Source organism: Manis pentadactyla, chromosome 3 (genome assembly GCF_030020395.1).
Source record: "Manis pentadactyla isolate mManPen7 chromosome 3, mManPen7.hap1, whole genome shotgun sequence".
Taxonomy (NCBI): domain Eukaryota; kingdom Metazoa; phylum Chordata; class Mammalia; order Pholidota; family Manidae; genus Manis; species Manis pentadactyla.
In genome coordinates, this window is record NC_080021.1 from 139,706,789 (window position 1) to 139,722,926 (window position 16,138).

Here is a 16,138-nt window from a genome sequence, read left to right on the forward strand (position 1 = left end):
TTTATAGAGAAAAAAATTTTTAGAAACTCGTTTATCAGAACTTAAAACTCTTTAGCAAGAGGAGAATAACCTCAGTCAAAATATGTTCTATCAAAAAGGGGGAAGGCCCAGAAGACAAGCAGAAGGCCAAAAAGAAGCTTAAGAAGGACAATGCAAGAGCAAGGAAGACTAGCAGAAACAGAACAAGTGGAAGAGGCTGATGAGGTTTCTTAATTAAGTAGGCGCAAAACACTGCATATGCTTTTTCACACACTTAAGCAGCCCCCAGAGAGCCCCAACCACAACTGTAGGTGTGTCCATGATCATTTGCTTTTAAAAACACATGCCGGTCTGATTACGTACAATGTACAGTGAGGTTGACAGAATCTTGATCTTCTCCTACAAGATTTTCTGCCACACAAGAGATTTGCTTTCCACTGTCATCAGATGAAATGTTAGTTATCCTTAAGGAGCCCTGTGTGTGGCTTGTTTCATTCTACAAATGAATTAACAGACAAAAATAATCTTTATTAGGACTGATCCCAAAGTGACAAATCTGGGAGTTCTTTTCCCCTAACTAGAGAAAAAAATATGTAACATTAGAAAAGGTTTCTGACCTGCACTGGGCTCAGACAAAGGAGTAAATCAGAAATTATTCTATTCCTCTAGACATACTTGTTTAATGTGTGAAATTGATTCAATCCTTGAATTCCTACCTACCTTTCTTCAAGGGAAAAGACTGCAAGGAGAGCCTCTCACCTTGCTCATGATGACACACAAGCACACCTGAGACATGCAGACCCTCCAATCTATTGGGTATGCATAACTAAAATGCAAACCTGCATTAGTCTTTGTTTATTAAGAATAAATAGAAAGCAAATGTACATCAAAAACATCATAAATTTCTCTATGTGGCTCTATAAAATTGAAACAATCATAAACTAGGTTAATAAATCTCAAGTTCTGAGACACTCTCATCTCACTATGAGCAGAGTCAAACACGAGCCTTACCATATGTTTGGAAACCAGATTACCAACATCCCAGTACAAATTCGGAACTGGATCACCCACAACATGGCAAGATAATGTGATAGACTTTCCTTCCTCCACAGTGAGGTTCGGTGCAGCCAAATTTGCTGATGGCAGACCTGTCAAACAAGAATAGTAAATGGAGATGTACACAAGTAGTTAAATGCATTATCAAAATAACAGCAGAACATTGAAAACTTTATACTTGAAAATCTGTAATTATTTACTTTTTGAGACTGATTTATGTTGATCTGAAAAAGTACCAGGTTGAGCAGGTTGATAAGTTTTACAGATTTAATATGAATCACAAAATGTGTGGGAATAAGATCTGCAAACACATTTTTCACGTTTCTTAGAAATATTATTGTAGAATAACCTTTTCTTTAAAAAGAAGACACTAGTTTATAAAACTATGTTTTCTACCTCTCTTTTCTACAGTTACTAGTTCCATTTTTTGCATATAAGTAGGCGTTGTAGCTACAGATCACCTTATCTTGTTTACTCTCACACCCTTCACAGCAACTTCCCTCCACTTTTTTATAATCAAGAACAAAAGGGTGAGAGACATCTACATTTTTTTGCATAAATCCATTTTCTGCATTAAGTAACACATAACTATATAACCCACTACCAGTCTTAGATTTTGAAAGTCAGACCACCAAAGAAAATATCATTTGAAAGCATTTTTCAAAGATGTGAAACTTGACCATCACAGCATTAGAATGTTGCAAAGCTATACAAATCATAGTTAAATTTCATGGGTACAGTGGGTTATCCTGTTTACAATATGATGAAAAGAGAAATACCAATCCTTATTCTTATGAAAACTTCTTTTTTGAAAAACACCCTGAGAAAGTATTTGTTAGCAGAGAACATCTTAAACCTTACAAATATTTTTAAAATATTTCCAGAGAAGATTGTTTTTATACTTTTACATTTTGAAAACTAGCTTTTCTTTATTGATGCTACTATCACTTGTTAAATGATCAACACTACGGGGTATTTATACTGCTTTAAACCACATGTGAATCACAGTATTTTTATATGAAGGTGGATCACAATATGGCAGATACCATAGTCAAGCTAACCCCTAGCTTGGTATCACAAACTCTTCTAGGAACTGCATTTACCCTGACAGCTGTGCGCATGGGTCTATGATATGTCATTAACCCAGGAGTAATGTGGAGGTGAAAAAAGGCCATTTCATCTTCAACAACCATTAAATTGCAATTAACCATCCACCTAGTGAGATCTGACCCACCAACTCACAATACTATGCATAAACTCTTCTCTTATGACACAGTCCTTACTGGCAAAGCCATTATTCTTTATTATTAAAACCAGACTGGAGCAAGATTTATGCAGTGTATGCCTCATGGTATTTCCACCATTGCCAGAGGACTTGCCAACAAGATCTGGCTTTCAGTGGCTGGTGTGACCTCTTCAGAACTCTTTTGTCCTATTCGATAGAGTCCAACAGAAAGCAATGATATCTTTCAAGGGGTTTCAGAGAGGCCTATAAAACTCTGAGTTAAACAGTGCAGTGCTACATATACAAGTGATCAAGAGGCAGTGCAGTTAACAGGAATGGGCACTGAGTCAGGAGTCAGGAATCCTACATCTAACCATGGCTGCCGCCCTGTGTCCTTGGGCAATCATTTCTCTTCCCTCAATGTATTTTGTTCTGTATAAAATTACACTGTTCAATTAGAAGATATGGCACTAATTTCTTCTAGTTCTAATCTTCAGTAACAATTTCTGTGATAATTAAGCTTCCCAATTTATTAAGAAGTATGTCATGACAAGAAAAGAGAAAGAGGCTTGTATAATGAAAAAAATTCTCTCCTGAAGTCAGTGGTGTGATCTCAGTGATTTTTTTTAAATATAATTTAATTTTGTTTTGTTTTTCAATCAAAATATACAGTCACATAGTTTGAAGAATCTATAATTCTACAATATTTGTTATGAAAAATATTGAAACCGTTGTGTGAAAACATTTTTGGGGTATTGATCTCTACATCACTAAATATCATGCTTATATTTATTTTTCTGTTTTAACATTATCTTTTGACCTCTAAGCATGGAAGATGAGAACTAGGCACACGGAAGGCTCATGTCCCCTATCTGCCCCTGCCACACTCAACTACTCTGTCTTCAAATCTTTCCATATGTAATGAAGTGGGTTGTCTAGTTATAAAGGTTATTGCATGTATACAAGCCCTACTGACAGCTGGACCATCTTATATAATAGTTATATTTCATTGAATTTAAGACAGCATCGATTATAGCTTCAACATTGTGATCTATACCATTAAGGGGAAAAAAATGATGCCAATTCAATAAGGATGTAATGCTTTCTCACTGCCTTGATCTCCTATTATTTGGTTGTTGGACATTCTGGTTAGCCCATATAAGTTTTAATCCTTTCTCCCCTATTTTTCACCTTTTTGTCTATTTGCTCTATTTATAGGAAGATTTCCTCAGATTTACCTCTCAAACCTTCCTTTGAGGTTTTCATTCCCTGTCATATTTTTAGCGTCCAAGGCTCTGTTTTTGTTCCTGAACATTCTATTTTTACAGCACCCTGTTCTTGTTTCATGGTTGTAATATATCTTCTGTCTGTATGAAATATGAGTAGTAATTACTTTTGAATTTCTTTCTCTCCATATCAACTTTGTCCCATGCAACTTTTTTTCTTTCTCTCTTTGGTGTCTTTGTGTTTGTCTTTCATATTATAAGCTTTTCTCAAACAGTTGGTGATCTCTAGCTGTCCACACATACTTAAGAATGAGGTATTAGAAACACTGTACATTTAAATGTCAGCTTCACTTAATGGTATTATTATTGGACTCTTTACTGGGTACCACTTGCTGGTATTAAATCATTTGGGGGAAAGGACTGGTCAAATTATTCAGATGATGCTCTTTGAGTGTCTTGATTGGAAGAGGAGGGATGGAAATATCAATATTCCATATGTAAATTCATCATTTTCTCTATGGTTTTCACAGTCTCAGAGCAATCTGGAGTTCCCCATGATCTCTTCTTTATCCTCTTTAGAGAATAAGCCTCCAGCTTTTCACTGAGGAGGGAGGGGTGCAGTCACCTGGTATGTATGGAATGAAAACGGGATTAACTGCTTCTTAACAGACTTCTAACCACTCTCCTATACCTGGAGTTACTGGTATTCTCACTTCCTCAGCTTTGGAGTAGTTCTGCAATGTAAACCAAGTTTCTCCTTGGCCTTCCCTGCTGCCAACCTAGTAAGCAGTATTTCTCAGCCTTACATCAGTTACCACCCATCCATCTGTTTTCCAGCTTGCAACTTTTTTGTGTTTTGTTGACTCTTCTCCCCTTTTCTTTTATTTACAGATTTATCTGCTGATTCTGGAGGGACCATGGAGCCAGGGCCTGCACCATGGTGCTTGTTCTTAAAGTATGAACTCTTCTACCAGTCATATTCCACCAATGGGGCTTGGAGATACCCCTCTTGACATCTATGGGTTCCAAACCTTTCATAAATGTAGTTTGGAAACTCTAAGTAGAAAAAAAAAAAAACTCAGGAGATAATGTTATGCTATAATCTTAAATTCCCCTAGAAAATCTAATGTAGTTTTTTTCCCCTTTAAGCCTAAATTTATATGATTAACAATTCTAAATTTGTTTGTTTAATTATAGCAATAGTAATGGCATTTATTGGGCATTCACTGAAATGGAAATTCTTGTCTAGTACTTTAAATTATTGTTTTATTTAATCAGTGCAACCAATCATGAAGTTAAGAATTTGTCCTCATTTAATTAATGAAGAATATATGAGTTTTGAAAAAGATAAATACATCCTCAAAAAGTGCCCCAATACCTGTAGACCTGGGATTTGACCACAAAGCTCAAGGTCTTTACCACTACACTACAATTACCTTCTTAGACTGCATATATCCATTTTAGCATGGGCCATAAATATCAACATATATCCATAACCTAGGAATTTGATTCATTTAAAAAATAATTACATGTCTCTTTGCGAGGGAAGAGAGAGTCTCCTTTATTTATAGAGAAATTGTATCACCCTGTCATAGCACTTTCCAAGGGAATCTGTGCAAAATTGGCCAAGTCTAGGTCTTTTTAAACATAAAGTCTTCCACAAATGAGTAAGCATCTGACTCACGTTAATTCTACAGCGTTAATATGCTGGCCAAAGATTCAATAATGGAAAAAACAATCTGTACTTGAAATATCACTTGAGGTTTAATTAGCACAATAAAAATGAATTGGGAAGCATGAATAGCCAAGGCAGGATAAACCATTTGCCAGGCACTACTTCCTGGCTTAATAAGATTTGAAATCGGCACAAGTACAAAGCTCAGCACTGCTTCCAAGAGCTTCCAGCACTACTGTAATGGGATCCTGATTTAAGCTTCAGAGCTGTCTTCCTTTGCACTCGGAGAAACCGAACTGGGGATAACAGATGACCAGCTGCACAGGCAGGCAGACACCTCTGCATTCTGTCTCCTGGTCTAAGTATATTCAGAAAGGACATGCCAGCCTGTAGACCTTGGCAAAAAAGTCACCGACCACACAGTGAAAAAGCTGACTTTCTTTACAGCCTCCCAGGATTTTAATGTGTATATGAATCACCAACAGATCTTGTTAAAAATGTTGCTCCTTTCCAGAAAGGCTGAGTTGGGGCCTGAGTGTCCACATTTCCAACAAACCCCTTGTCCCACAAGACCATACTTTGAGTAGCAAGGGTTTAAACAACAGGTGTTGGTTGGACAACTGTTCACTAGATTTTTGTTTGTACAGCTATTATTCTTTAACGTCACAGGGGCCTGAGCAACCATCTAGTTCATCAGACTTTTCCCAAAGTGTGTTCTCTGGAATTCTAATGTCCTGAGATGCTCTGTGGTAGGAAAAAAAAAAAATTAACATTAAAAAAATACCTTATCGGAAAAATTCTGTACTCTGGACATTCACTATGCACATTACCATATTAAAGGTTTCAGAAGTCCAGCTCTAAAGGAACCATTTAACTTCCATTGATCTTATATTCCCCATGCTTATTTGAGTCCATTTCTTTGTGATACCTTGACACCATTTCTTTGTGATACTTTGTTGTGGCTTTGTTATTTCAATTTGAATTAACTTGGTAAAATGCAAAGTATACACATATTTAAATCCAGATGTAAAATACATTGAAAGACAAATAATCATATTGATGATAGTCCTATCATTAATAGCTAGTATTTATTATTTATTATGTGCTAGACCTCATCTGATAGATTTCTCATCCTAAAAACTCTTGAAAGTAAGTTTCATTAGTATCCCTATTTCCAGATGAAGAAGTTAAACCTTGTCAAGAATCACAACAAAACAGCTGAAGAGTGCAGCTGGCCCTGTGCCACATATGTCTGTCCATAGCCTTTACCAGTACATGGACTGGCTGCCTCCTTTACTGGGAGCATCTGCTCCCATCCACTAGCGCACACCACCTTTCTTACGAGTTGACTATATTGACTAGGTCCTTCAATTACTAATTCAAAGTATGTAGGTTCCCCCTTTCCAATAACTGAGGAAAGATAACCTCTAATCCTTCTGGATTATTAACTCAGATTTGCAATAAATGAGATGGGTCGAATTTGGGTTTTATTTTTCAATCCTGTAAGTTGGAACTGTATTCTTTTTCATCTTGTTTTAGTGATCCTGAGATCTGTCCATTTCATGTTGGGTCTTCACTCCACGTGTACACAAATATTCAAGTACAGGAGGATTTTGTCTGCTCTGTCTTCTCTCTTCTCTCACTTTCTATCTTCTTGACCTATCTTCCAATTTCGCTGTCTACTAAACATACATATTTCACTACCAGCAATGAAGCCCAAATGAGTCTGATCTATTTAGAAGTGGCTACTTTACACCTGATTGCAAAAATGACAGAAAATTAGCCAAGTAACTCTCCAAGCTCAACCTGGAAATTGTGCCTTTTGCTTCTGTGAGCCATGTCATGACAGACAGTGACCACAAACTTCTAAACCCAAAAAGTTAAACAGCAGCTGACAGGTTAGAAAAAAAACAGCTTAGCTTGCCACTCTAAAAAGATAAACAATGGTCCACTGTGTGGCTGGCTTTGTTTTAGTAGGTAAAACCTGATCCGTAATAAAAGTAAAACAATAGTAAAACTAGACTTTGTATGTGATTTTCAGAAGAAAATATCAATCCAGCTAGGATGGTAAGAAAATAATGTTTTTTACCAGTCTAACTTCTACACAGAGTGTTGAGATAGCATTTCCTGTTAACGTCTGTGAATGCTAACAAAGTAGAATCACTCAGTCTATTTTCCTGAATTAAAACAAACAAAAGGAGTAAGTATGAACATGCTAAACAGACATTTCTACACACTGAGGTACCCATCAAAAGTAAATCTTAAAAATTAAAAATTAAAATCAATTTACCTCAAAGAATGAGGCTTCTCTTCTAGGGCACCTGTGAATCAACCTTTCCCATCATAAATAACATTTTGTTAATGTGTCTTAAATAGTCTCTAAGCTAAAAGTTTGAAGGTTGGAAAGTGGAAAATTGGAATTGTCATTATAAATAACAAGGAACCCAAAGGCAGGACTGATTTCAATCCATGGGACTATTAAGGGTGTTTTATACAGTAACTGCACAGTCCAACCATCCACAGAACTACCACTTCATATTCACTTTGGGACTAGCATGTTCTGTTATAGTTACTAGTGAAATGGGTTGAGGGATTGTTTTGATAAGACCCAGAGGAATACTGCCTTTCTTAAATATATATACTTAGAGCAGAGCATTTCCTCCACTATTAACACTTCCTGAAGAAACTCTCTTCCAGAGATTTAAATCATAATGATAGTATAAGAAATCAAAGCATAAAGTCAGCTGTTCTTTAATAAGCCCGTTTAGCTGGGAGAGATGACTAGAAGGATTAAATGCACAACTAACTGCCGAAGACCAACCAAGTGTGCAGGAATTGAGTACAAAAATTTAGAATATAATACGTGATAAATAATTGCACTGAGAACACTCCCAGAAGTAGCAGGGACATTCTTATATGGACTGGAAAATCAGCACAGCCTGGCAAAATAACCTTTGGTGAGTCAGTTTCTGTCTTCAAAACTAGTTTTATTAGCACCCCGTTTTTCTGATTAATATGGAAATTTTATATGAATATGTTTTGTTGCCTTGCAATTAATAAAGTTTTCCTAAGGTTAAAGAAGACCTCATGGAGAAACAGACCACAACATGTTTCACAGCATGAATAAATTTACAGTAATTCACGGCAGGAGGGGCTGTTAGAAAAATATTGTGAGACATTTTGACTGTGCTGCTAATGGTAACAGCACAGCTAGACTTCCCAGCCCCACCCACCTCGCTCACTTCCTCGCTGGGGCAGAAGGAAAAAGAAGAAATGAGATTCTTTCAGGATGCAATGCTGACAGAAATTTCAAAGGGAACTGCAAAAATGCTAAAATATGGAATAATTTGGCTAGAATAATATCAATGTTTAAGTTATCTTTACTTAACTATCTGTATCATTATAACCATTACATTAAAAAACTGGCCTTATCTGATCTTTAATATATGGCTCATGCATTTATTAATTGATAAATTCAGCAAACATTAATCAAATGCCCATTATACTCAAGGTACACATTAGGAACCATGGAGGATGCATTTTTGCTTAAAAATGGAGAATCTATTCATCATATAATACTTTCATGATGAAATCCTAAAAGGGGAAGTTTTTAAAGAAAGCTCACCTTATAAAGGAATGAAATTCCAGTAGCTCTTCTTTATTGAAAGTGAAATATTACCAGTCGCAAACCAAATGCAATGGCCACAGCTATTGGCAAGTTGCTGGTTCACAATGATGAAACCCACAAAACCATTCAGTACTCTTATGAGTTACTCTTTAGAGTTAGCTAATAAGTTTCATCCACAAAAAAAAAAGTGAAAATAAGACAAAATCCATGAATCTGTGACTTAATTATACCAAACAGTTGTTTTAAAAGTTTGCAAAGGATAGGACCGAAAAGAAAAGCCAATTGACCATGAATCCATTTCAGCAAGACATCTGAAGATATCAGCAAAGTATCTGATTTCCTCAACACAGACTCTCAGACAGAATTTAAATCCTACAACCTAGTGTAATTGACTGCTCAACTTCTCTTCAAAGAATCAATGTTGGGAAACCATCATGAAGAAAATTCGTACATGACTAAGCTCCAAACTGAAGCCTCCCCCACTTATCTTAAATCTTTAGGAATTATGTAAATTTTTTAAAACCCAGGACCACATTGGAAAATGAGAAGGCACACTGTTGGTGGACAAGAAACCATAAGGAGCCCCGGAACAAAAGAAAGCAAGGGAATGGGACTAAACGAAACAAGCACAGCCCCAAAGGCACATAAGGATGTCCTGCACAGAATAGGGAAGGCTGTAGGCTGACCCGAGACCAACGGGGTGGACAGGAGGAGAGCTCGGGGCTCCACTGGGGCTGAGCCACAGGCTCATGGTTAAGAAACAAGCAGAAGCAATAGGAGGAGTAACCAACCTTTCCATATCCCACGACTCTTCCATCAATAGCTGTAGCAACCCCCAAGTAGAAGCAATGAGAGTGGGAACTTCACCAGAGAAAAACAGCCATCCTAGGTGCTGGTGGCACCCTAAAGATATGGGGACCTCAAACAAGGAAAAGGACATTTTCACTAGAGGTCATGGTAATTAAAAAGTGATTGTTGGAAGGGAAAAATTCAGTAGCTGGAAAAACTACTGAAGGGCAAAGCACTAAGTAAACCAATTCTCCCATAATTCAGCACAGAGGACAGGCAAATGTAAAGGGTCACAGAAGGCAAGAGGCATGGAGGGTAGAGCCAGAAGTGGGAATATCCATCTAAATATGTTAGAAAATTCTTCCAAAACTGACGACATAAGCACTCTTTTTGAAAGAGTACACTGCATGTCAAACAGAATATATTTTCAAACACACACACACACTTTGTTAAACTGTGGTAAAATTTAAGAATAAGATGGATGAGGAAAAAACCCTGAAGCTTCTAGAAGGAAAAGAAAAGCATATCAAAAAGTCAGCATACAAGATGAAATAGATAAGCATCAGACTGCCCTCGAGCTGTCAGCCTCAACAATGAATATAAGGAGACTATGGTACAATATCAGCGAGGTTCTAAGAGGAAGTTATTCTGGGTGCAGAATTTTATCCTCAGCCCATCCCATTGAGAAGAAAAAAGGCAAGCTGATTTTCCACCAAGCAAGAACTTGAAGATTTTATTTTTTAATGTATCTGAGAGAAATACTAGAGGATACACTCCAGCAAAAAAGAAAAAACACCCCAAAAGGAAGTACTAGGATACAAAAGTCAATGATACACAAAGAAATAGTAAATCTTCAAAAAAGTCTGCTAACAATCTAAAAATGAATCCTAGATAATAACAATCTGAGAGCTGGTGGGAGAAAGTAAAGGAAATAAAAGTATCTTTCCTGTCCTATTGGGGTATAGGACAAGTGGCAAAGAATTTAAATAAAAAATTTTAAAACGTCAGTTAGGATGGCCAACATAGAAAAGAATAGGATCAACAAATGCTGGCAAGGATGCAGAGAAAGGGGAGCCCTCCTACACTGCTGGTGGGAATGTAAATTAGTTCAACCATTGTGGAAAGCAGTATGGAGGTTCCTCAAAAAACTCAAAATAGAAATACCATTTGACCCAGGAATTCCACTCCTAGGAATTTAACCCTAAGAATGCAGTAGCCCAGTCTCAAAAAGACATCTGCGCCCCTATGTTTATTGCAGCACTATTTACAATAGCCAAGAAATGGAAGCAACCTAAGTGTCCATCAGTAGATGAATGGATAAAGAAGAGGTGGTACATATACACAGTGGAGTATTATTCAGCCATAAGAAGAAAACAAATCCTGCCATTTCCAGCAACATGGATGGAGCTGGAGGGTATTATGTTCAGTGAAATAAGCCAGGTAGAGAAAAACAAGTACCAAATGATTTCACTCATCTGTGGAGCATAAGAACAAAGCAAACTGAAGGAGCAGAACAGCAGCAGACTCATGGAACCCAAGAATGGACTAACAGTTGCCAAAAGGAAAGGGACTGGGGTGGGTGGCTGGGAAGGGAGGGAGAAGGGGAATAAAGGGCATTATGATTAGCACACATAATGTAGCATGGGCAGTGCACAGGAAGGCTGTATAACACAGAGAAGACAAGTAGTGACTCTATAGCATCTTACTATGCTGATGGACAGTGACTGTAATGGGGTATGTGGTGGGGATTTGATAGTGGGGGGAATCTAGTAACCACCACGTTGCTTATTGAATTGTATATTAATAATACCAAAATAAAAATAAAAATTTTTAAATACTACAGAAAAATAGAGGACACCAATAAGTAATTCACTGAAGAATAAGCACAATGTCTATTAAACAAAGAAAATACTCAATAATAACTAGCAAATGCAAACCAAAAACCATACCATATTTTAGACAAAAAATAAGAAGTTTGCTAATATCAAGGTATGTTTTGCTGGGGTGGCTATACACTGGTGCAACCATTTTTAATGTGCAAACCATATAAACCAAAAATTCCACTTCCTACTATGCACTATAGAAAAACCTTTGCAACCATACGCACATACAAAGCATATGTATAATGGTGTTTGTTGAAATATTTTTATAGTAATGAAAAATGGGAAATAAGCTAACTGCCCATCACTATGGAAGACTTAACATGATTGACACATTACACCATGAAGACCATGCAAAGATTACAAAGAGTATGATAGATCTGTGACTGCGGACCTGAACTGGTCACACACAAGAAAAAGGGAAGCTATAAGTGTAACCTAAGAGGTCCTTTTTATAACAACATGTATCAGTATTACTTGTACAATTATAAATAAGTAAAATACACTGAAAAGAAAGTACAAATGAACAGAGAAATACAAAACAGGTTAAGAATAAGCAGCAAAACTCTCTGAATCACCTTTTATAATGTTGCTTTTTGAAAAGCACTGTTGACCCAGACATTAAATGTGGACGTACTCCTTCAGTCACACGCATACCCTCCGACAGTGAATTAAAAGTCTCTCTCTCAGACATACGATACATTGACTAATGTGCAGGAAACAAAAAATTTTTGAAAATTGACAAATGGATCGGGAAAAATTAGGACAGTCCACCTACAACACATTAGGTGGAGTGCATTACCACAGTGCTGTCAAGACAACATAGTGAAAAACTAACATTAAAAAAAGAATAGAGTTGGTTTCAGGCAAGGGCAAAGCAGGCTATTAAGAGGCTATCTGTGAAACCAGAGCTGGAGTCAGATGCTTTCTCCTTTCTCCTCTCGGCAGTTGCTGAACCACTGTGGTCGCAGCAGCCACGGGGAGCTGGGAGCTGACCAGCAGGCCAGGTGACTCAACAATATATTTCTTGTCCCTCTAGGCAATTTCCCTCAGCAGTGCAGATTTATACCAGAACAGAGAACAGTTACCCTCTTATCAATCAGGAAAAGGTATATATATATTAAACTTTTTTTAAGTGTCAGCTAACAAAGAAAGCAGAGGGAGGTTGGCAAAGGAACAAAGCCTGATTCCACCGTTACGAAGCGAAAGGGCTCTAGTTATGACAGAAGCAGCTGTGGGGAAAGCAATGCTGTCTTCAAGCCCCTTCAACCTAAGAAACAAACATTTACCTTTCCTTTTATTGCATTCCCATTAAAAATGAACAGCATGTGTATTTTCCTTAAATAAAAACTGACAATAGGGTCCTCTGAAAACAGAAACTTGGATGTTTACAGTAAATGTACAAATTCCTTTCGGATAACAGCCAGGTGCTACCTGGCTTTTTGCTGCATTACCAGCCACTAGGCCAGAAGAGCAAATGTAACTGTGAACTGACTAACTGGCTAACTAATGGATTAAAATTTCAACAGAGGAATAATATGCATATGTGGGTATTGTAAAGGCACATCGCAGAAGGCTTTAGCAGTAAATTCATAACCAGAACACTTAGATTTTCTTCCCTTGTAAAGACCCTGACCCTCACAGAGAGCTATAATTCTATCATACGGTGGCTTTTAAATTCTGGGGATACAAATGTTAAGAGAACAGTGGGGAACAAGAGTAAAGGAGGAGATTGTAAACCCAGACATGCGGAAAAGCATATACAAGGGCAGATTTGTGCAGCCCCATCAAAAGACAGAAATCTGGTAACAAGACAAGTTGAAGGGAATGTGCTGGACTGAAGAGGATTTCTTGTGCTGCCAGGACACCTCATCACCCTGAGATCCCTCCCTCTGCATGGCTTGGGTGCCAACCAAGTATATATGTGGCCAGGGAAGTACCATACTCTTGGCAGTTAATTGTTGGATGAATGGATAGATGGGTAGATGGGTGGCTAAACAAACAAATGAACACAGACATACAGGAATAATCACCGTACTCTTTTCTCTATGCACTTTAAAGTCATCCATTCATAATTAATATTCTGCTTGCAAAGAATATTCGGCAGAGTCACTCCCAGCTGATTTCTCTGAACTGCACACAAATGTTGTCCAACCCACTGGAGACATCAACATCGTACTCTATAAAATCTGGGTAGTGATCATCTTCCCAGACTCTGCCACACCAAGGCAATTAGAATAATTAGTAGCAAGTGGAACTCATTGATTTAAAAGTAAATTACCACAATTGGGTATCTGCAGGTTTGCCATGGGAATATTCTTGCTGCTTTCATTTAGGCAGTACAAATCCTGAGTTTCTGGACTGGACTTAATCTCCTGAAGAGTCTTGATCCACATAACGTCACAGGAGCATGTAAATGGATTGCCCACCAGGATCCTAGGTGGAACAGAAATGAAACCTGATCAGGCTTCTTGTTTCTAGTTTTAACTACACTAGTGTTCATGAAGCACTACAATATTATGAGCTCTTTCTAGCCAGCAATCTTTGGAGGTCATACTCACCTTTGCAGCACAGCGTGCTTATTATTCATTCATTTATCTAATACTTACTGATCTTCTGCTATGTGCAAACACCACTGTGGAAGCTAAAGGATGCAGAGTAAGACCTTTCAGAAGAGTGCAGAAACACAATAGAAAAAAATTGCTACAAGACAGGAGAGAAAAAGGTCTCACAGAATGGGGGAAAATAAGATACCCTAACAAACTGATCACAGTTATTATATAGTTGTTAAGACCTTAAGTGAAGAGAACAATAAGCTTTTAGGAATGCTAACCTGCCTCTATCTGACCAGGCTTGAGATTCAAGTGTTACCATTTAATAAGCCCGAATGCCAAGGTGGTGGAGGGGTGGGGAAGAGGAGAGCAATTTCATCTTAGTTTAAAATGAGACGTTAAATACAACGCTAAGACTGAAACGGGAGAGCCTGTAAATAGCCCTTTAGCTTTGTGCAAGATGCAACCCCAGGGCAGCTTGACTGAGCTCCAGACTCAGCCACTTAGCCCTCTGTGGGAGGGTCTGCAAAGAGAAAGTCACCAGCCAGGCAGTCTGCCCGGCCTCCTGTGGCCTGTGATTGGTGAAGGAAGAAGCAGTCAAGAGGAAAATAAAAACCACAAGAAAAAAAAAAATCCTTCAATGCTTATTTATAATACTCAGTGGCCTATTTAAGACGAATTCCATTTATGGTAATGAGCTTTAAATGAGACCATTTAAAATCGTTACATAGGCGCTGCCTGGCATTAACCACAATGCTTAAGATTTCCGTGCGGACAGGACCTGGGCTTTGCAGCACCATTACTCCTGTGGTTTTCTGGTTGGGATCTAAGAATCTCAGGGTTCCCTGGAGATGTTTCCAGGAGTTTCTTTGGGGAAAATGTGGTCATGGCAGGCTCACTTAATTTGTGTCTGCTTGATAGCCTTGAAGTATCCCTCCAACACCAAACAGGATTTGATTCTACTGGATATGCAGTACAATAGGGAAGAGACCCACAATGTTTAAACATCAACTAATTAAAAATTTCCTGGTGATCTGAGTACATGAAAACTAAAGATTTTTTGTAAAAAGGAGGTATGATTGAATCCAGAACAGGGATAAAGAACAAGGGATCTTTAATTATAAATAAAGCAATGTTCATATGACCACACAACACTGACAACTGGCATCTTCCTCTAGTTCATTGTGCAAACGCCTTTTCCACAGATCCTTACAGCACAGTACACTGATTTGTTTAGGATTCTACCTCTCCCACTGGACAGCAGAATCCTGGAACACAGAAACAGCTTCTCTTATATCCCCATGGCCTAGTGCCACGTTAATCTGATTTGCAACAAGCACACAATTAACATTTGTCGAATGCACTGATTAAATATGCTGCAGGGAGAATACTGGGACATGTGAATTTGAAATCAGAACTCTAATTTTTAAGCCATCAAGAAAATTCTCTGCAGTGATACTCAAAATGTTCTCACTGACTATCTTCCTCTATCTGATATGACTTCCTTAAGTTCTTCCACCAATTCCTGTGTTAGAAAGCTAGTGCTTCAACTCCTGGAAGTTAGTTGATTCCAAAATACTCAATAAGCCTTGGCACTCTGTACCCCTCATTGCTACATACTAACTTCTTGTCACTCCGCTAGTGGCATCTTCTCATCGGCACTACTACCTTGTGAACAGGGGTGGCCCCTACCCCTCAGGCAACCCGCAGTTTAAAGGAAAGCCATGGCCTGGGACTCTAAGGCCTGTCCACCTGGGCCTACCTCTGACACTCAGAGTCTCTGCTGTTGGGTTCTTTGGGTCCCTTACCCATGGAATGTCAGTTTATATTTGCTCCCTAGTGTTAACCCAAGTACTGTCCATGCTTGGAAATGCTGGCTACTAGTCATCAACACATTTCACTGTTTTCCTATCATTTGACAGCAAAGGCAATCTGGGCATAAGGAAAAATGCTGACTGCAATGGCAGAGCTAAGATAATCTCTCCAGGGCGGGCAGGTAGGAGGAAGGACTAGCTCCCCCCAGTGTGCGCTAAGTGCCAGTCACTGCACTGTGCTTGGTGGAGAAAAGTTGGGCAGTGTTGTCCGCGGCCATTTCTTCCTTGACCAGATTAGCTTTCTGTTAGGGCCC

General features: G+C 38.2%; 1 protein-coding gene across 2 annotated transcripts in view; it reads right to left on the bottom strand.

Moving 5' to 3' along the window:
* NTRK2 (neurotrophic receptor tyrosine kinase 2) overlaps positions 1 to 16,138 on the bottom strand; it is a 307,599-nt gene that overhangs the window by 258,040 nt on the left and 33,421 nt on the right. For both annotated transcript variants that reach the window (XM_036923242.2, XM_036923248.2), the window contains 3 exons: positions 13,740 to 13,894; positions 991 to 1,127; positions 343 to 475 (listed from right to left, as the gene is read on the bottom strand). In XM_036923242.2, the coding sequence (XP_036779137.1) occupies positions 343 to 475; positions 991 to 1,127; positions 13,740 to 13,894 (425 nt within the window). The remainder of the gene's footprint in view (positions 1 to 342; positions 476 to 990; positions 1,128 to 13,739; positions 13,895 to 16,138) is intronic.